Below are 23,090 nucleotides of genomic sequence, written 5' to 3' on the forward strand. Positions count from 1 at the left end.
AGGAGGAGAAGAAGGAGAAGAACTAGAAGAAGAAGAAGAAAAGGGAGAAGTAGAAGAAGGAGGAGGGGAAGTAGAAGAAGAAGAAGACGAAGTAGAAAAAGGAGGAGAAGTAGAAGAAGAGGAAGAAGAAGTAGGAGGAGAAGTAGAACTAAAAGAAGAAGTAGAAAAAGGAGGAGAAACAGAAGAAGAGGAAGAAGTAGAGAAAGGAGGAGAAGTAGAAGAAGAGGAAGAAGAAGAAGTAGGAGGAGGAGGAGAAGTAGAACTCGAAGAAGTAGAAAAAGGAGAAGAAGAAGGAGGAGAAGAAGAAGTAGAAGAAGGAGAAGTAGAAGATGAAGAAAAAGATGAAGGAGGAGGAGAAAAGGAAGAAGAAGGAGGAGAAGAAGAAGGAGAAGAAGGAGAAGTAGAAGATGAAGAAAAAGATGAAGGAGGAGGAGAAAAGGAAGAAGAAGGAGGAGAAGAAGAAGAAAGGCTGGTGGAATTTAACCACTAACCTATATAGTTTAGAACTGTAATATACATTTGTTTCCTGAAACTGAACTAAAAATGGCCAGTGCAATTTCAAAATTCTAATCACAAAACTTGTCAGTAAAATGACACTAAGACATTTCTGTGCAGCCCTGACGTCCCCCGTGTGCGACGGATGCTTGAATTCTACATCATATACCTCCACAATCCCCAATTACTCTTTGCACCCCGTGACTGCACCCTCTTGTGTTGCTGCGTAGCCTCTGGACACCTCCCAAACTGTTGGATGTTCTCATTTCAATCGCCCCAAACTCTAATCCCAAAAACTCTGCAGCTTGTGAAACGCTGGGTCCTCTATGCGGCGCGTTTAAGCAGCTTAGCGATAATGCGGTTAGATCCCACACCTAAAGCTTACACAGTCCCAAAGTCCATTGTCCAAAGCAACACTAGGTCTCTTTGTTCGCCCCTCACTCATATCGTGTTCTGGCCACTCCATTCCAGCATCCAGAAGAACTTTGAGCATAGAATTAGGGGAAAGATTGTGACATGGGATGCTCAGGTCACATGTGAGGTTGGAGCTATTTGATTAATCTGTTTTGGTTTTTGGTCTTGCTAATAAAAAACAAAGCAAAAATAATAAGAAGGAACAAATGGAAAGAAGATCAATGACACCTTTTCAATCAGAAGCTCGAGCAAGGCTAATAAATTCAATATCCCAGGAACAAGTCTGCACCTTTGGACTTTCACTAAAAGGAAAAAAACAAATAACTTGAATAATACAATTTATAGCACTTCTGGACAATTCGCTGACTTAATACTTCAACAATTAAGACACATTTTATTGGTATGAGAGAGTAATAGCTGGAAAAGGACATTGTACTCCAGCAGCTCGTCTTTGAACACTTGTGCTGATGCGGGGAAACGGAGAATTACCGCCATGTTTCTTGGACCACAGCCGCCTTTTTTACGACTTTATGCCCCGTGTTTCTGCGTTTTGCTGAGTCGCGTTCCCCTCTGAAAGCAGCCGCTCTGACTTTTACCCCTCTGACTATGAGCTAAACAAAATAAAACGAACTTGGCAGAAGCTCAAGGGACGCCAAAATTGCCAGCTCCGTAGAAAGAAAGAAAGGGGGTCAAAAAACGGGGTCTTTAAAAAAAACTGAGACAGCGGACGAGGGAATCTGCAAAGAGTATGCAACCCAAAAGTAAAACGATTTGTAATACTATATGACACCATTGTGCAACAGATGCGCTTTCTGACACAACCTCCTCTATTTATCTCACTGATCGTGAAAAATAAGGAAAACAATTCTGTTCCTTGTTGATAATCTGTTCACGCAAAATTAGCATGACCACCATTAGGGCTGCACACTATAACGGCAAATTAACAATATTGCATTATTAAAGGGATATTTCAGGATTATTGACATAGGGCCTCATTTCTTAGTTATCCAAAGTGTTGTTGATTTCTGGAGATATTTTTCTTTGTAATTCATGCAGTTCTTATATTTGAAGAGTTTCGTGGCACTAGGCTAGTGCAAGGTTAGTGCATTTCTACGGTATCACCTAGCCTGACCCACTCCACAGTGCACCTGAGGCAAATCGCCTATAACGCCAGACTAACCATATAAATGTCTGTGTCAATAGAATATTTTTTGGAATATAACTGACCTTGCATCACATGAATGATCGCATTTTCAGGGACTATTTTCAAGCAGATCACTCCGCCGCTGCGTACCTTATACAACCACGAAGCTGATGCTGCTCAAATATAAGCTATTTTAAATGTAAAATGGTTCAAATGATTCTATCGACACAGACATTTATATAATTTGTCTGGTGTTATAAGTGATTTGCCTCAGGTGCACTGTGGAGCGGGTCAGACTGTTTTGCATTAGCCTAGCACCACTCGACACTTAAAATATAAGAACTGCATGAATTACAAAACAAAATATCTCAAGAAATCAGCAACACTCTGGATAAATGTCAAATGATGTCTACAGTAAATACTTTTTAGTTGTTTAATTTCTTTGGTGTTGTTTTTTGATACTAGCCATTAGCTTTGAGATAAAAAAGCCTATGAACACCAGTCAAATTTACATCAAGGCTGCCACGATAAACATTTTTGGGCTCGATGTTTATCGTCTGTACATTTATTCTTTCTTTGTAGATCTTAGATTTTTCACTGAACAAAATTGAGTTTTATTATATTTCATGTTTATTGCAGCTCGTGTGGTATTTTAGGATGTGATGATGCACTTTTAGAACAAAGGTTTACTGTTATTTTTAAGCCTGAGAGGTGACAGTATCTACTATCGTTAGAGTCAATAATATCTTTTATCGCGTTAATTCCTGTCTCAATATATCGAACTGCAAATTTGTTAGCGTGACAGGACTACATCAAAAGTAATGTTCCGTTGTTATTGGGGAAAATAGCGAAAGCAACTTTTTTGCCAACACAGCCTGAAAAAAGTATGGCAACATAAAAATGTGCTCAAACTTAGTTTTAGTCATGATTTTCACAATTTTAACCTTGTTTTGGTGCCTCGTTTTGACACAATTTGACCCAAAAAAAGGCCAGCGTTTGAATTTGACTAAAATATCACACTGATATTGACAATAATCAAAATTCAGTTTTTTTGTTGTTGTTTTTTTCTCACAACGTGCTCCCCTTACCACATTGAAAGCGGTGGAGAAAATTGTATTCAAAAATGTTTTTTCGTACTGTTCTCCATCTCCGTTTCCTTTCACTGCCTCTTTCCTATAGAAACCCAATGTATCGCTCTGCATTGCCATCGCGAGCGTGTCAGGGAGAACACGGCGGCTCGAGATCCACGGCTATAAATAGACAAAGCAGCTCCTGACATTGGAAAATACAACGATGCCCACAACCCCAAAAAAGGTCTGGCTGTGTGATGTCACGGCTTGTCTCTAGTTCCTGCAACCAGATATGGGCAGGGAGGCGGGGAGGAAGCTCTGACCAAATACACAAACCAGACTCTCTGGGATGGAGATGGAGATGAGGCGGAGGAGGACGCTGTTTCATAAGGCTTGAGTCTGCAGCTATTCAAACATAATTATAAGGGTTTTCTATGCCGAGGGAAATATGGGGCTGACATGTTGAAAGAATGGCTTTATCCATATGACAAGGCAGAGGAGGACAGTTATATAAAGATAGAGAATTGACTGATAGGCAGCGATTCTTTGTGTGAATTTATGTTCGCTGCTTGACCTTTTCTAAACCAGAAAAGTCACGCAGAGATATAGAATCTTTTCTTTTGTATGTAGGTATTACAAAGAGAATGATTTAAGTAGGTACATTCAGCAAGTAATAAAATAAGCCATTGCTCAAAAATGGCCACTTTAGAGGGAAAACTAAGGTTAAGGTCAGGTTTACAAAGAACTTTTAAAACAACCATCGCTGTACACACCCGCAATACACAACAAAATAATCAAGAACCTTCATATAATCCTGCTCAGCTTGTGTTAAAGGCCTGTGCAAACAAATGGGTCTTCGAAAGAGATTTGAAAAGAGAAAGAAGGAAAAAAAGAGCAACACTTTCATCTATTATTTCCCCAATACTTCGACAAATGCTGAATTATGAATGCATTTTCAACATGGAGAGGAGCAAAGTGGCAATGCTAACCGTAATTCTAACATTGGCATCATGTTACAAGCTAATGGCTAACTTCGAGTGTGTTTTTATTTTTTTTTTTTTCTAGTGGACAATCTGCTCTGTATAAAACAGGGTCATCCAACTAAATTTGTTCGAGGTCCACAAACTTCACCATCGTAACCTTCGGCATGTGTCCAGGGTCCGGACATAATGTAGTCATTGCTCTTAACTGTGCAAAACAATAGCACAGGTTAACTGTTAACATAGCAGAGCTGATCGAAGAATAAATAATTCTGCATTTCAATTCAATGTGTTCTTTATATTCTGTATTTAGTAGTATATTCTACTAGATATTAAGTATATTGAGCTGATGAAAAGGCTTTGGGGTCCGGACTATAGCCTCTGGAGGTCCAGATCTGGACCCAGGTCCACCAGTCGGGGACCCCGGGTAAGAAATGTTCAAAATTATGGCCTGATTGATTTTGACTTGACTCTATTTGTGTGTGGTAAATATGCTTACAGTTCGCCAGAAAACGTCTGATAAAAAATGACTATTTCCTCTTGCCCATGATGAGTTGCCGTCTGTATTTACTATATTCCCATTGGATTTAAGAACAAAAGGGTACGGGCTGAAGTTAGTAATTATTTTTGCGCTTCGATTTGAATCAAATGCCCTTCCTGATGCCGTCCCCTCTATTCATACTCATTCATTGGAAATTTGCAGCTCGAAAAACACAACGCCTCGTGCCCCACTGCGGCTTGATTAGTGCAGAAATAACCCGTGAATGGATACGCTAACTTCTTAGTCAGCCTGTGATCTCAAGACAGCATTGAACCACTGTTGCATCATCACTGAGAGAGGGGGGTCTATAAAAAGGCGAAAGCGTGGATAATCGCTGTTTAATTTGGGACTAATTACTGCAGCATGAGTCCGCCATGACATCAACATCCTCCTTTTAACCGTCTATTTGCATTCCCCCCGAATGCAATGACATTAATGACTGTTCACTGATTTCTCCAGCTTCGCAATCTTAACGCTCTGTTTTAGCACAATAATTCCTGTTTAACTTGAAGACAACAGCGGCCCAGTGTTTTGGCATTGGGAGCCCGCGGAGCCGTCCAAACACGCTGCTCTCCCCACATTGTTGCGCTCAATCATAATATTCCATGCCAGTCTTTGTGAAAGTGTGAGCAAATATTTGGTCTCTTATTATTACTTATTATTCCCTGCTACTATGGTCATTGGGAAAGACACTTAACCCTTCATACCTGTGTGAGTGTGATTACATGTGACTGGTCGTGGTTACAGGGTTACTGGCAAGGAACAGCAGCCACTCTTCCATCAGACTGCTCCAGGACAAGGGAAAGGTACATTTACACTACTTCACTCCTCAGCACGTCAGCAAAAGGCTTGTCCTTTCACACACTGTTGAAAACTACGCTCAGACAGTAAGTTGTATCACTTCTTAAAGCCTTAGACTATGCAACATCACAGATACAGACGGCATCTCTGGTATCGTCCATATGCTGTCATGTTTGAAAACAGCTAAACCTTCCCTAATTATTAAAAAACTACAAAAAATAATGAATTATGAATATAGTTTTCTACTAAATAAATAAACAAAGACATGGAGAGGAGTGGTTCAACAGCCCATAAATACATAAATAACGGAGAATGCTAACATGATGCTTCATTTTAGCATCGTACTAATGCTAACGTTAGCAAGCGCTAGCTACGACTGCAGTTTTTTTTTTTTGTTTGCTTCTACTGAAAAATCTACTGTGAATAAACATCCATATGGACCCGATTTAGACTTGACTTTATTTGCATGTGATAAATATGTTTGTATTTCACCAGAAAATGGCTAAAAAGAGTGAATAATTGTGCTTCCCAAAAGATTCTATAAGCCACGCCCCCTTCTATGACGAGATGTATGTGAAAATAATGGCTGATATCAGACAATTAATATACAATATGGCGCCAAAAAGGCAATTTTGTTGGAGTTTCTTCCACGGCTCTTCTCTACACTTTTTATACTGTTTTAGCTAATGCTAGTCTATGGAAAATGTACAGTATGTAACAGCTGCAAACATGGCGGATCTCCATGGTGACAGTAGATTGTCCCAAACTCTATATAAGACTTACGACCACATCTACTCTATTTATCCTTTATTCTCTTTATAATAAACTTGTGCCTTTCATTAAATTCATTGCTCAAACCATTCCAAACCCTGTCTTTGTACTTTCCTCCCATTTTCTGCTGAACAGGCACATTTTAATGTCATTAGTGAAGTATTTAACGTTAATCTCTCACTCAATCCTTTAAGTTGTGGAATTAAGGATGGTTAAAGTCCAGTTTATTTGGTGCAAACACAAAACCCCAGTTATTTGAAGCAGCACAAATCCTTCTATTCACACACTCAAATACAAAGACATGTTTACAGGTATTAGTAATTATGTTAGTTGCAAGTAAAGGTAATGATTGTGAGGTGAAACATCTCCATGGAGATATCCTTAATTCACAATTCACGAAAATAGCTACTTGTGACAAATACCTTGAAAATAAATTGAAAATAAGACGAACTTCTGAGACTAGACCTTTGAGAGTCTAATCCAAATATGTGAATGGTTGAACAGTAGAAAGAAGGACTATGAATAACTACCAGACAATGTCAAATTTCTCGAAGCTAGACATGGACATAAAAGTATACTTGAAAGTGAGGACATGCGCTCATCTCCTCCGGCGGGATAAAGGAAAATGTCGTGAAGAGATTGTCCATATAAATAATGGATATTGCTGCTATAACTGTCACTCCGCTGAGCTGTGGTGGAGTCACGTTGGGGTGAAGCCCCAGAGGAGGCAGCGACGCGAAGCTAATGCCATCACTCACGCCCCGAACATGTGACTGAGCCATTTCATAACAATATAAATACAGGGTCTAAAATTGGACACTCGGAAATAATGTACAAGAAACTGATACAATAGGGAATACATTGAGGCTGTATTATAAGTTGATTATACAAGACTCAAAAGTTAAATGAAAAAGAAATCATGTTCTTTTACTTAGTATAATCCGTAGCCTTTCAGAAATGTACTTGCCAATATACTTAAGTGATTTGCTCACCCACACTCAGTATCATTACATACAGAAACATAAAAAAAATGGTGTTTCTCATCAACTCCTAGCCATCTCATCTTCACATTCTATACACCGCAGTTTTCAGAGTTTCTCACAATTAATTGACAGAACAACAACAGAAATCGTAGTCGTCAGGAGCTTAACGTTCAATGACTTCCAGATGCAGCTTAAACCCCAAATCGAAACATATTCGACAGGCTGATTCTCAGGTGCTGCCAACTCTCCTGTCCGAGGGATGAGTCAAATGCTGAAAATACATTTCCATGAAGTAAACCTTCAAGTCACAAATCTTGCATCTCACACTACTCCAAGGCTAAAAGCTCGAGTTGCAGTTGCAGTCATTAGGCTTTCAATAAGATCCTTGTGTCCTTGTGCAAAGAACCCACATTCAGCTTCCCATAGAGTGGCATTAATGATTTTGCAACGCGTCAAATCGAGGCCAAGTTCATAGAAATGGGGACAACCGAACCACCAACAAACGCGCTATAAAGCTATCACCTACTTTTTGGTAAATTTGGCACTTTTTTAGCTCACATCAGTCACTAAGCCGATCACCAGCACACATTTAACTTCCATTCTTATTCATAACCACCAAAACAAGCCCATAAGTCACATATTTTGCAAACTTACATTACTCAGACCAACCTAAAGCAACTTTACAAAACTCAGGAAACTGTATTGACAAACCAACAACAACCTGCAATCTCTTTGGATAAAAAAAAAAAAACACTTTCAGATCCTTCCAGTCACCAATCCAATCACCTGTATAGTTTCACTCAAGTCCACTCTCTCAAAGAATTCGTCAAACCCAATCAGAAATGCTGCTTCCGGCCACGGCTACAATCTACTGTCTATGCTATGAAGACTCACCAAGATCCTTAGATCCTTGGCTTTCGCTGGCCATCTCGCCCATCCGCACCAGCGCGTCGAAGTAGCCCTTTGCAGCAAAAGTCACACCTGGAAACATGAAGCAGTGGCCGTCAGTGGGCTCAAGCACTGTCACCTAGCGCCTATGCAAAAAGCAAGAAAGCGGGAGAAAGAGATAGAGAAAGGGAGAGATGGGAGGAAGCCAGGCAAGAGGAAGAAAGAAGCTCTACAGTTTGGACGAGAAGCGGCAGCAGCATTTTGGAGGTATTGCCAGGTTCAAAGACAGACCAGAAAACTTCAGAATCACCAGTAATGATTATCGCAGACAAAAGACATAGATGCTTCAATTCATCACATTCTGAGCCAAACAAATACAGTTACACCAATGCAAACACCCTGCACTGCAATAGTCATTTTCTCGCTTGACACAGGCCAAAAAACAATGGATGGAACCAACCAAATAATTAACAATGAACAAATCCACACCAAAGCTGACAAGTACTCCATCCAAAGCAAGTGCCATCCAAAGCAGAACTTTATTCATTAAGATTGGTGAACATTGGAACTATGCAAAGAAGGTACTCACGAAATCACATCAAAAGTCAGGATGAGATTGTGAAGAGATAGAAATCTTTGCAAAATAATCTTTTTTAAAAATACAGCTCTTGTATAATAAGACCTTGTGGAAATTGAGACGTGGGATATTATGTGTGATTTTCTCCTACTCTGCTTCTCTCCTACCTAATTAGACTTTCTTCCCGATCGGATCATGAATACTTTGACATTTCAGACTATTTTGCTTGCTTGAAATAAGAAAGTAAAACTGCCAATGGGATGAGAGGAATTTGCTTTACCCACTGGCAAGCTGAAATCTGAAATTCAGACAAAATGTATTGAAACGAGTCAGAAACATCCCAAGTGAAATAATGTTGGTCGTGGAAAAGTCCAACCCGGCTTTGTTTACATGCATGCGTCCCGTGAGTGTTCATTGACACGCACTGTCCCGTCGCAAGAGCAGCGCTGTAGACCGGACCGCAGGCTCACTTGGCACACATCTAGCTTTAGAGCCTTTCTAATGCCCAGTTCTGTGAGTCTGAGGCTGGCATTGATGAAGTGTGATCCCCTCTCCGGGAGTCGCATGGATATTTTTAGCCTTATCTATGGGCTCGTTCTGCGGCCTCGGGGAGCGGCAGTGTGAATACAAAGAGAGGAAGGCACCACCAGCGAAACTAAATCCCAAGAAACTCCTGACTTGAAATGATAGGGAGCCTGGGTAAAAATAGCTTTAAGAATGAACCGCCAGACAATGAAAATGTTAATTCAACCGACCGTGTTTTTACCTCCCATTACCTGCCTGTTACTGTAACCAATGAAGACAGTTTCACACAAAAATAAATCGAAAAATGTATATTTAATGGGTGTGCTGTGTTGAAATGGTTGGCGTTACATTGTTATTGCAAAATTCAAGACGATATCCCAGACTTTCTCTTAAATTGTGTAGCTCCGACACAAACTGATTTGCGTGCCCTTTAGCGCCCTTTTGCATTGTGTTGTTAGAAAACAAAATGACTTCATAAATACACAATTATTTTATAAATGAGACAAATATTTTCGACTTAGCCCGTGTCTCCATCAGTGCTGATATCGGCACTTTTGTTAAATGCAGCAGGATTCACCTTCAGGCGTCCTTCATGGCTCATTGGGAAACTTAATACTCGATAATTAACCGCTGCTGAGTCATTTATATCATCGCACATTGCACTGCAGACACTGTGACACGAGTCCGCCACAGCCTGCACCGAGAAATGAATCCACATTTGGATTTTTAGGGGACATTGTGCAAAACCATCGGAATATGGCATGACATTTATCATTGAAAGCAATAGAATCTTTACCCTGCATATGTGCTGAAGCCTTAACCATTAGGCAATCATGCAGCATCTGCAGACACATTTTAACAAAGCCTACCTATACTCGCAATCACTTCTGAGATTTTTGCCACATGTTTTGTAGAATGGGAGGCAATGCTGTTTTGTAAAATGACAACAGAATTAATGCCTTTTTTGTGAACATTGTTTTTGCCTATCATAGAACTGTTTTTATTTTTCAAAACATATTCTACCTGACTGAGATTTGCACATACCTTACACGTATGGTAACATAAAAATATGCAATAGTACAGTTTTAGTGATGATTTTCCTGATTTTGTTCCATTTCAGCCTTGTTATGGTCCTGGTTTAGTCTAGTTTTGACACAGTTTGATGAAAAACACATTTCTTACAAGTTTTGTTTAATTTTAATGGAGAAATAGTTTAAAATATCTCATTTTTCCCTCACATTGTGCAGCCCTGTAAAGTTAATGTCCAGCTAATCCTGTGTCATTGGCCGGTGGCTGGTGTCGCGCCGTCTTCTTACATATACCTGTGTTTTGTGTCCCGTCCTGGTTACAGTCAGGGCTCTGTTCTCGTTCCTTGCCCCGTGGGGATCTCATTATTTTACCGCCTCCTCCTGTCCCACTTCTCATTGGCTCCTGCTCCAGTTAGCCGTCCCGCACACACACTAACACTCAGCTGCAGTCGCCTAATGCCGCTGCTCCACAGCCCTTTTGTCTGCCGTGTCAAGGCGAAAACAACACCTGGCTACATATACGGGGATGTAATGTGTTTTCAAAGGAAGATTCACGCGGGGTCGTTTTTCATGTAAGACATAGCTGTATCCAATGAGTTATTCTTATTGAAGAGTAGAACCTATAGCTGTATCAGTATCAGCAGAAATACTTGTCATGGGTTCGTAATAGTAGCTGCAGTGATAGCGATACTGCCTGTAGGAGTAGTAGAAGTGGCAGGAGAAATAGGAAACACCTTGTGGACAGGCAGCTTCTTCAACTGGGCTTGACGGTGGAATTCTCTAACCACTGGACTAAAACTGTGGATATGAACATCTGTAGCAGAGAGGTCTGGCAGAGTGGCTGAAATATTTGACATGCGTTAACATAAACAAAGCACTTTCATTCCCGATCACAGCTGTTGGACTCTACCAGAGTTCTGACGGCAGCATTAGCAGGTGTGTCACGATAAGCCTACTATTATTTATTTATCTATTATGGGAAATTACCAGTGGGCCAGACCAGAATGTTTTGGCAAGATGGATCTGGCCCCCAGGCCTTCAACTGAATAGACCTGATCCAATCACGATAGGATTTTATCACCTTATTTCCACCCCTGAGGAACAGTAGATTTAGTTAGTTTATTAGTTGTGTAGTGTAGAACCCCCACCTGGTGCACTATGAACTGATATGGATTGTAGGGGTCCGATACCGACATGAAGGGGGTAGGCCTGGTCGATAACCGATATATAGGCCAATATTTTAAGTAATTTAATTTGATGTTTCTTAATCTCTCAAATAGCCTTCAGCTAAACACTTATTGATATAGTAAAGGTTTCAATTATAGAACTATATTAAAATATATCTAACAGAGGCCGATAATGTTTTTTTCTAAGGCCGATACTGATTTTTGGGGATTTTGATTGGCCGATACACCTCTTAAATTTTTGGAAAATTTCTGGTCTATAATCCCACGTATGAAGCTTCTAAACATGTCTGTGCTAAACTCTGACAGCAGGGGGGCGCTGTATATTCATGTGTAGTAGATACATGAGAGGAAGCTTGTTTGAAAGACAGAAATCAGTAGTTTGCAAAACAAAAAACTGTAAGTCTTTATCTCTTATTGTTCCGAAATTATACACAAAGGTCTTGTGGGAGGGCTCATTTTAAAGCTCTAAGCTCTCTAAAAAATTTTCGGTTTTGGAGATAGCCAGTATTGTATATTATCAGATGATATATCGGTCAGACCGAGCAGAGATAATGCTTCTTAGACGAGTTTGTGGATGGTGACAAACAGGGTTCTGGCTGTAGGCTGACTCCTGCAGTACTCCAGCCTGAAAATGCCAACAGGTATACTTGCCACTGGGCTAACAACCCCTTGGTGAGAGAAGCAAGCAGTAGTAGTAGTCGCAGTAGTAGTCATAGTATTAGTGGTAATAAAGCGGTGCAGAAACAAACCCCAACTCAACGTGGCGCACTATGGACACCATTCCTAAAAAACATGTTGATGCACCTTGAATGAGATGTAGCTTAAGCGCAAAATCAACCTGGAAGCTCTTCACCAATCAGCCAATCACAGTCCCATCTCAAGCCACACCTTCGCGACCGCCAATCACCGCAGCACATTCCTGCTTCAGCCATTCATCGCCCAGGATCCCCTTCTTAAGCTCCCTCGTCCATCACTTGGCCGTTTCCCAGCTGTGCTGCGACCCTCCTCAGCCCCTCCTCCGCCTGGCCTCTCCTCCGCTCTGCACATTGTTGTCAACAGCCCGCCCCGGGTTTCATCCTCTCCCACCACCAGTGTCCAGACTCCGGGGGAAGATTCTCTCAAACGTTCATCATTGCCATGTATTTCATATCGTTAATTCAATCTTCCACCAGGGTCTGAGCCCAAAATACGATTCATGTCCAGTAAAACTTCCTAACGCCACTCTGTTTCTGTGAGTCTTTACAGGTTGAATTCACGGTTGGCTTCAGCAGCTTGCTACTTCTGCAGTACACCAGCTTACGTCAACATAGTAAAATGCCTTGGGCCTAACTACCTGTCCGTTTCTGTCTTTGCCCGTGCTACAGAGTATTTTGTTTTTGTTTCTTAAGTAGGTGCAGCTACTAAAAGATCTTTTGGCCAAGTTCAGCAGTACCCGGCGGTCATTGCTTTTTGATCTGGCTACTCCCCTCCTTCTGGGCTACCCGCCAAGAAGCTTGCGCCTGTGTGTCCAGTATCTAACACAGGAAAGCGAGGCTAATACTCTGGCGAAAAAACAAAACAAAACTACAGCCTGCCTCGTTTTGCTGTTTGCTGTCACTGTGAAACTCTTTTGCTAGAATCGAAGAAGAGTTAGTAGTTAGTATTAGTAGCAGTCGTAGAAGCAGTCTTTGCAAAGCGCCCAAAGGTTTGTGGTCAACATTTATGACATAGGGAAAAACTCTTTGTCCGTGTGAATGTTTGTTTGACAGGCACATACTCTACTTTATGGACAATAGTATTTTGACTCAGAGGTAAAGAACTTTTCACTTCTCTGTGCCATCTTTTCAAACAGAACTGACAACAAGACGCACAAAGACACGATAGAAAGAAATTCAAAAAACAACACCACGTTTTTCACAGATGAACAATGACTAATGTTCAACTTTGACCAAACTATGAGTACTTGTATTTGTGAATTGTTGAGATGAAGTGAGTTTAGGCAGTGCCATGCAAGTGTGGAGCTAACCGGTCTAGATATATACAGTGAACACCGCTCATTGTGACAGAGAGACACAAAGAATAAAAGGACAGGAGATCGAAATGGCGCAGATTACTCACTGGTCAGCGCTTTCTCGTAGCTCTTCCCCATCGCTATGAAGTTCCTCAAGCAGGGGTTGAACTGTTCCATGATTGACTGGAGACAACAAAGGCAGAGAGGAGAGGCGTAGCTTTAGTTAGAACATGCATTATAAATCACAGTATGGTGAAATACTTACCTGTGTGTTCTTAAGAGCAGCTGTGACAAGTTAATTTCTCATCAATCCAAGTACCTTTTTCGCTTGCCACCAAGGAAACCTGCCTTTCCATGGGGTTCATTTCATATTATTCCATTGCATTTTATTTGAATAAGATGCTCATGCTCGTCTTTAAATGTATTCACAGAAAACCCCCAGCAATTTGAAAAAAATAAAACTGGCAAAAGACTTGGTGATAGAAGAGCATGTTCTGTATTTTGACACATTCGTTCTTGTTTTTTCTGGGATATTGGACTGTGCCGCTGTGAGGCTCGGCTGCCAGGTTATTTTTAAACTTCAAAGTCACTCACAGCGGCTCACCTTTAGTCAACCACAGAGCCACTAATTAAAAATTTCGACTGCATCAGCAACGCGCTTGATGTGACGCAAAATGACCATATGTTGTACAAAACGACGATGTGTTTGACCACTGTTTACTTAAACTGGGATGACGATGGGGCAGTGAATCGAGCGATCGAACACCAACCGGGGTCAGAAGTTCAAAGCTTATTGGGTTTATGGACCAACACAACAAACTCTCTAATACTCCCAACTCTAAATTGCCTTGAGTGAAAGACTGCAACACAGTACAGTCGCTCAAAACTCATAGCTGCTGAGAATATAACATGTTCTCTGCATCTAACCCTTTCTTCAACGCCGCCCGTCTCCAGATCTTCAGCAATGTTTGGTTAGGATTTGGACGATTATCCTATTGTGCTATTGTGTGTTAAGTTGAAAGGAGAAACTGGACCGACCGGAGGAGAAAGCACATAAACTCAACGTAGACGGGCCCCACAACATGGAACGGGGATTGAACTCAGGACCTTCTTGTTGAGAGGAAGAAGTTCTAACATTCAACGCTGAACAATCTGTCTGACGCAACCCCTCAGTTTATCTTTACTTCTTTTCCAATGCAATCAAAAGTTACACACAAAAGATTAATTCCAGTTTGTTACCAAGTCTTGAATCATCCTAATTTCTAATCCAGGACGAGGTGAGAAGTGCAGAATGTAACGGTATGCGATTCGAAAAACTCGGCGTACCTCGTTTGCATTTTAAATCACGGCTTGTGACCGAGACGAAGGGAGGGGACAGTTGCGTAACGAAAGCCAGCGCAGAAGATAGGAGCTGTCCTCAGAGGCGAAAAAGAGAAAACACGCTGTGCTTTGAAACAACACACGAATCTGAGCGATGACTGAGAGACTTACATAATGAGCTGGACTGGTTCAACTTCATGCATCTCATTCTGCGCCTCAGCAAGCATCCAGTCACACAGACAGCACCCAGCAACATGCTTCAGCATAGGGCTGAAAGAATAAACACCAGAAGAACCACCAGAATTCAAGCTCTGGGTTTTAGCAACTGGAGGCACTAATTAGGCTTGATTGGGGATTGGTGCTGGGGCTGTAGGAGTAGGAGAGAGTCCCTTTATGTTCCTTTCCAAACTGGCTTAGCAACTCTAAAAGTGGGGCTCATTCTGTTTTGTGAATGCATATTTGCCAAGAGAAAACTAGATCAAAAATGTAATTCTTTTGTCAAAACTTTTGTCAAGTCGACATTGAAACAAATATTTGATTTGAATTTACTATTAAGGCATAAATAGTCAATCGGGCCGATATTTGGGTATTTTACAATATCGGCTATCGGCCAATCTAACGCTGATAAAAGCCGATATCTCCAGGACCGATAATGATATAGACGTCCCGTTTTTTGCATTGGAAAGAGCTAACACCACAATGAAACTTAGTTAGCTAGAAGTCTGTTAAACAGTAACACAAGTTTCACCAACTAAACCTCAGTCAATATGGACATGCTGCACTTCATTCTGAAGCACAGAACCTGGAGAATTCAGTCGCTGAGTTAGTTTTAATCTTCGCAATTGTATTCTTGATAGTCGCGAGCAACGGCATGCTAATGCTAACGGCAGCTATTTAAGGCTGGGACAAAAGCTATGATTAGATCACCTAAAGTGATCAAATAAAATCGGCCACTGCTTGAGTGACCAAGTTTTTTTTTTTTTTACAGTATTACAGACCACACATTTGGAAAAATCGGCCCAAAATATTGGCATCGGCCAATAAAAATCTCCAACAATCAGAATCGGCCTAAGAAAAACCCATATCGGTCGACTTCTAAGACGTCATCTTTAAGAAATCTTAATGAAAATAGTTTGCTGTAATCCATATTTTTTATTTGAAAACAGAAAAAACATCTGCATCACTCTTTAACTACTACCCTCATTATGTCAGGATATGTTCAAAATACTGATATAAAGTCAGAGTAAGACCTCATTATCTGGACTCATTATCAGGACTCAAACTAAAAGAGGGCCCTGGGAGGTTTTTGGGCCCTGGGACAAAACTGGGCCGAGTTTGGAAGTGGGAACAAAAGACTATGACTTTATTTGCACTTTAAAAGCAGAAAAAGGAAAACTAATTATGAGGACATCCTAAAAAAAAAGTAGCACGCAGAAATGAACTGTAGCAAATGTTATGCTTTAATCAAACGAAAAACCAAACCAAAGAGGAGCTGTTAACACAAAACTTAATGCAATGTGAGCGGTTTAAAAAAGTGGTGACGGCGCGGCAGTGTTCCAAGCCTTTTGTCTGAGTTTACTGCCGAGCTGTCGCCGTGATGGGCCTAAATTGAATCACAAATCACCAATTAAATTTCCAAATGGCTGCGAACAATATGAGAGCTGTGAAGGTTATCGGTGGGACATGAAACTGCGCTCCGTGTTAATAGACTCCAGATAATGCATTTTTACAAGTAATTAAAATGCTACATTAAACAACAGACATAATATGTGCCATAGCTTGATGGAATTGCACATAAGGTTGTGGTCAAAATACTTAAGAACGAAGAAAAATAATAATAATAATAATAAAAGAGTTCTCAATAGGCAAAGTTATTAAGTTTTATAATTACTTGACTGCTGGTCCACACACTTGACTGAATGATTGTTGAAAACAAGGGGAAAAAATATGATAATTTATTCGAAGACTTAAGTAACTATAAGTAAGTGAGAAACTTTCCACTTTTGCTTGTGCATACACTGCAAAAATAGGTGCACCTCCCCTGCCCCCCGTAGTGTACCCTGTCAGGTGTAAATTAATTTTAATGTGCTGCTGCGAGCTTCCAAGATAACAAGACATGGACCGTGCCCAGGACCGCAATGAGGAGAGCGGACGTTTTTTGGATTTTTGGATGTATTCCTCTCCGTTACTCTGGCCTACTCTTTATCTTTAAACCGAGTGCTCAAATCGAGCTTAAATCAGATTAACAAACAACGCCGCAAAGTTTGTCTCCTTGAGGTCTCCTTGGGCGCCGGGCAACAATGAGCCAAACCAAACACACACTGCGGGAACAACCCCTTGAAAATGACCTTTTCGTGGGGAAAAACAAACATGGCAGGTGGGCCCCTAAAAATAAAGATACAGATTTTGTTTACAGTTTTTTTTGGAGAAACTATATCAGATTGGCGCTGCGATGTACTCTTAATTTGGCCAAGGATTTGTTTAAAGTCCATAACCATTTTATTCAAGGAACTAATTCTAATAGGGAGTTACACAAAGCTTCTCGCCTGAGCGTTTTTCTATTATGGCAAACACAAAGAGGAAAAACACTTAAAAAAACTGTTGACAAGATTTTTCTTCTTCTCTTATCGGCGAGGCACAGCCGGGCGCAAGACAAGCAGTGCGTCCCATTTCTGTCCACTTGCCTCCTCGATTCCACTGCTATAAATCCCACCCAGGGAGGAGAGTCAACCAATAAGAAGCAACTTTCTCTTTTGCTTTTATAAAACGTTGGGAGAGAGGTGAACAGAAACAGAAATGTGAGGCGCAACCCGAGGAAGGAAACAGCGCAGAGAAGAGGGAAGAGAGGAAAGTAAAGGAGGAGAGGGGGGGGGGGCGTGCAGTACTTCCTTTTCCTGTTGCCTTATATGGTCGTGCAGGAATCCCCCCGGTTACAGGGCATTTCGATTCGGATCACGTTCACGCGAGGAGAAGAGCCGGAGCAGAGAGGAGGAAGGCGGGCGGCGTCAGAGAGCAGTGACGCATCACACGAGCACCGAAAAAAAAAAAAAAAAAAAACATTTTACTCTCTGCATTTGTCCTTAAAAGCCCTGCGGGATTCAGAGGAAGGTTGTTGAGCTGCAATAATTGTGCGTTTTATTTGTTATTATGACGAAGCGGATCTGATCTGCATAATTTGCAATGGGGATCAAAATGGGAGAAGGCAATTTCGGCGGGCTACAGAACATAATGGCATGATCACCTATGCAGGCTCTTATGCAACACATTCTGCTGCAATATGCCGCCTTTGTATCAGAACCAGCATTAACTCCCGCAGCTATTCGGCCTACACAAGGTCACGGGGCAACTTAAAAGATCGCAATTATCAAATTGCAAAAGCTGCTAATATTTACGGATAGACAACATGAGGCCCTGGGGTCAGATCCGGCCCCCGCGGTATTTATCTTTTGGCCTCAATGACACAACAGAGATTAATGTATTCACGCACTTGCAATATTCCCTTTTTTTCTAAGCATTAATTAGGGACAAAATGTTCACTTGTTTAAAAATATATCACAAAAGCAAACAGAGCTCTTTAGAAAAAGTGATAGATACAAACCCACAGTGTTGTTCATTATGGGCAGAAAGAAATCCATGCATCAGCTTACCTCAAAGCAAAAAAGAACTAAGATTAATTTAAAAGCAAAACATATATATCATCTATGTTAGTGTTGAAGGTGAACATGCAGAATCTGAATGGCAGTTGATGTGTAAATGTATCTTCTCATTAAGTGTTGAGTAGGGCACGCACATACAGTAACTAACCCATGAATCATTTGACGTAGAACGTATGTCTGCGCTGATTTCCCGCAGTCCACACGTGAACACGTTTTATGGCACATGAACGCCTCGCGTGACGATCACTGTGAACGCAGCAGATGCTTATACAAGAATATCAATTAAACATGAATCCGTGATATCCCCTCAGTTTTGAATGCTACGTGGAGACGGATTATGTAACTAGCCTCAAAGACATCCCCATTTGAACAAGACTGCGAAGTAAAGTCCCAAATATGCAAAAACTATGACTATGTTGCACTTTTAACAGATTAATCACACTTTTTAAATATGATTAATTGATTGCAGTTCATTTTAATGTAATCATTCTAACTATTATTAATACTAGGTCTACATGAAATGCTCTACAAACCATCTCCTCATATCCATCCATCCATTTTCTTCCGCTTTATCCGGGGCCGTTTCCTCATATTTCATTTATAAACTAAATTATTTCATTAATCGCTTTCACTAATCTCTACTACTTGTGTTTTTTTAATGAAAATCCTCTACCTTCCAGATAACTCAAGGTACAGAAGTGTGTTAGGTCAGAACATATGAAGTGATTTATTTTCAATGAAGCAATGATTAATGAGTTCATTATCTTTGGATTGATCGCGAGTAAAAAGGTTAACTTTGACAGCCCTAATTTATAAGTTAGTTTCCCATTCAATAATTTAATGACAGTGCCTGAACCCCCCAAAAAGCCGACACCTGCGTTCAACTAATGCGTATGATCTGGGGTTGCTATAGTTCAGGTCTAGGTTCAGCAACACTATCAATGGATTTCTTCTTCCCTGATGGTACAGGCATATTCCAAGATGACAAAGACAGGATTCATCAAGCTCACATTGTGAAAGAGGGGGTATCATTTTCACACATGGATTGGTCACCACAGAGTCCAGATCTTAACCCCATTGGGAATCTTTGGGATGTGCTGGAGAAGGCTTAGCGCAGTGGTCAAACTCTCCCATCATCAATTTAAGATCTTTTGACATTGCAGAAGCTTATGTTGAAACAATGCCACAGCAAATGCACTCAGCCACATAATAGAGCCTGTGACCTTTTTTTGGGTTACTGTTAGTAATCGGTCCCATAAATTAGATCAAATAATTCACAACCTTTCGCAAACCTTTTGAAAGTGGTAAAAAAATCCGGTCTATTTGTGCAAAGACAGAAGATGGATTTTGTGCCAGGTTTTGCTTTGATCACAGAGATACCGACCACAAAACCAGATCAAAACATCTGCAATGTGAGTTTAAGCCAATTTCTGCCATAAAAACTTAGCTGTACTCTGCCACAAAACAGTCCACAACATGTTTAGTTCAGTTTAGTTCAGATCATTACATCTGCTTTAAACATGACTATGTGAAATACCTTTTTTATTTTACCCTCCTCCCTATGCTCCCTCCACAGGCGACTCCTACTGCGCTTCAAACAAACTCCACAAACACACAGATGGTGTTTGATCAGCAACCACAACAACCTGCAGCAAACTTCTTTTTCCCACACACACACACAGCCATCAAACGCACCGCAATGATGTGAAATAAAATGTAAAAGAAATCTCCCAGGACAACTCCCAGACTGCATCCATCCATCATAAACACTGTATTGTCTGTGTAAGCTTGTATTCTTTTAATACATAAACCACAATAGCCATTTGTCCTGTGCATTTGACCGATTCTTCTCTTTTTTTTTTTGGCCAACCTGGGATCGGAGCAGTGAGCATCTGCTAAGGCACTATCTCATGTATACAGAACTTTACTGGAGCTCGGGAATGCTGCATGCTGATTGGCCGATGCCTTGTGTGGGTATGGACAAACTGTCCTATGTTCATAATTCATCAGCGTGGCAGATAATGGCGTGTTGCAAATGTCATGTAGTATATCACACACTGAGAGGCTTTAAATTATGTATTGCAGGGTATAAATGTAAAAAGGCAATTACAAAGCAATTATAACAGTATCGGTATATTTTATTATTATTGCTTGGTTTTATCATGACTGATGATTATTTGAGACTAAAAGCAGTGATATATTTAGCCGTCAGTTATCAGCATACATGTGTTTTGGTGCAATTTCAATTAAGAATAAAAGAAAAATGTCATTATTTTTTATTAAAGAGGTCCTTATGTGTTAAATGTCAAACCCTAAGGATTTTAGAGTGTTTTTTTTTGTAAGGTTCAGATTTAATTCAACCTCTTAAGCAGCTAAAATATATTCATGTAGTCCAGTCTTGTTTATTCATTTATTTTGGTTTTAAGTGGGACAACGCACATGTATAAACATAATGATAATGTACCCGAATTGGCCAAAAGGCACGTTTCCATCTGTCTCCCTGCCAGATCTTATCAGGCAATGGCATTGTTGGAGACTTAGAGAACAAATAGACTCTGAACAACTGAAATAAAATGATTAATGTCCAATGTGGGTTACAGCAAGGTTTACAGTAGACATATATAGGAACATTCTCAACATTTTCCTCCTCATAACAAAGCAGGTATTGTGAGAAAAAGCTATGATGCACAGTTTGAACAGTTTATCCAATATGACTCAGGTTATTGTGATCGTCTTTCTTTTCAAAATTGCTTTGCTGTTTGTGTATTATCCAGACTCCTCTGTCACACTCAATGAATGCGCCGAGTGACACATTTGTAGCAGGAATCAAACTTCAGATGAAACAAACAAACTTATTTCCCCAAATCTCTAATTCTTCACTCTTCCACGCCTTCCTTTTTTCAATTCTTAAAGATTTTCAAGAATGTGTCTGCCTTACATGTCAAACAGGTTGCATGAACTGCTCGCTGAAATTCCTCTCGACTAAGAATGTCCTTAAAGAAAAAATGTTCTGCATTTTTTTTTAACACATCTGATAGTTCACACGGCATTTCATGTCCCACACACAGACATAGCGACCGCTTTCCCTGTCGTTAAATGTCTAGCTTTCTTTAGGTGTCTATTAAAACCGTAGGCAGCCCAATGTGACTCACTCACAAACGCCCCCAACCGATTTTCAGCCAACTCAAAAGCAACTTCTCCCCCCCCCCCATGAAAATGTCACAGTGTCACTTTACCCGAAATGCTATGGTAGATATATGATTGCATGCATAGAGACCTATTTCTTATTCTCAAGAGTCTTCAAGCTCTAACTTTATATTTATCCCTATGTAGGTAACCACACATTAAGTTCAGGTCTGGAAATTTAGACCTGAGTCATGGCATAATTCAGTTCAAGGCTACATAATAGGTTTTTACTTTGGTTTGTCCTGGTTAGACCTTTAATCCATTATTTCTCAGGTTCTGGGTTACTTTTAGTTTCTTTCTTTTTTTTTTCTTTTTTTTTTTTTCATTCATTTATGTCATTTATCATTTTGCCTTATGAAATGTATAGGCATCATTTTACCTAAAAAAAAAAAAAAAAAAGACTCATTGGAAAACATTTTCTTTTCTTAGTTGTAAATCTACTGAACGAAACCAGTTTAAAAATGATACATCAATTCATAATAAAGTATAATAATGTCTTAATAATCTCTGGCTTTCCTCGCGGGTCTTACCTTGTAGACATTCTCCGTTATACGGTGCACCTCGTCGGTCCGGGACATCCTCGTTGGCGCTTCAGTCACAACCATAGACGGTGCCGGTGGAAAAGGAGGACGGATCGCTGGAGTTTCGGTGATGGTCTGCGGCGTCGTTACGGTGGCAGAAAGACTCGTGCCGTGAGTGGGATCCCGGCTTTTTAAAGGAAAGTCCCCCCGCTAAGCCCACACACACGCACCACGCACGGCGCCACGCACGAGTCCAAGGACGGGGAGGTGCGGGAGGAGACGGCGCAGCGCAGAGGCGGACTCTCTCCACCGAGGCGCGTTCAAGGACACTGGGAGTATGTGGCGAATGCACTTGAACGACCTATACCCCCACAGGTGTGAACGGTGTGTGTGTGTGTGGATGGGATCCGGATTTTTGGCGTTTAACCCCTTAACTCCCACCTGAACCGAGCACATTTTCTCCAGTTTGGCTTTACTCCAATCCAAAGAGCTTCTGGGGGAAAAAAAGGTGTGAAAATAGAGACAGAACTGAGACGAAAACAATGATGATGTGGCAAAAAAATGTGAGAAAACTTTGACAAAAAAATGACAAAAATGACAAAAAAGTGACGAAAAAATGACAAAAAATGTGACAAAAAAAGACCAAAAAGACCCAAAAAATGACAAAAAATATGACCAAAAAATGACAAAAAATGTGACCAAATAAAGACAAAAAATGACCCAAAAAAGACAAAAAAATTACAAATGAATGACAAAAAAGACAAAAAAAAAATGACAAAAAATATGACCAAAAAAAGACAAAAAAATGACAAAAGAATGACAAAAAAGACCAAAAAAATAAAAAAAAAAATGATCCAAAAAATTGACAAAAAAGTTACAAATAATACCCCCCCCCCCCCCAAAAAAAAAAGATGGGAAAAAATCTGATGACGTGAGGAAAAAGTTTTGTAGATCTTAGCTTTCAAATGAGGTACGTGTTACACTGGCCTACTGGATTTGGGTAAAGCTGAACT

General features: G+C 40.5%; 1 protein-coding gene across 5 annotated transcripts in view; it reads right to left on the reverse strand.

The window, feature by feature from the left end:
• baiap2b (BAR/IMD domain containing adaptor protein 2b) overlaps positions 1–22,356 on the reverse strand; it is a 49,779-nt gene extending 27,423 nt beyond the window's left edge. For 2 of the 5 annotated variants that reach the window (XM_079577197.1, XM_079577196.1), the window contains exons 1-3: positions 22,087–22,356; positions 13,502–13,577; positions 8,094–8,180 (exon numbers count right to left, since the gene is read on the reverse strand). In XM_079577197.1, the coding sequence (XP_079433323.1) occupies positions 8,094–8,180; positions 13,502–13,577; positions 22,087–22,161 (238 nt within the window). In that variant the 5' untranslated portion in view covers positions 22,162–22,356. The remainder of the gene's footprint in view (positions 1–8,093; positions 8,181–13,501; positions 13,578–22,086) is intronic. The other 3 variants (XM_079577200.1, XM_079577199.1, XM_079577198.1) reach the window with 3 other exon arrangements.
• Positions 22,357–23,090: the final 734 nt, after the last annotated feature.

Source organism: Gobius niger (genome assembly GCF_951799975.1).
Source record: "Gobius niger genome assembly, chromosome: 19".
Lineage (NCBI taxonomy): Eukaryota > Metazoa > Chordata > Actinopteri > Gobiiformes > Gobiidae > Gobius > Gobius niger.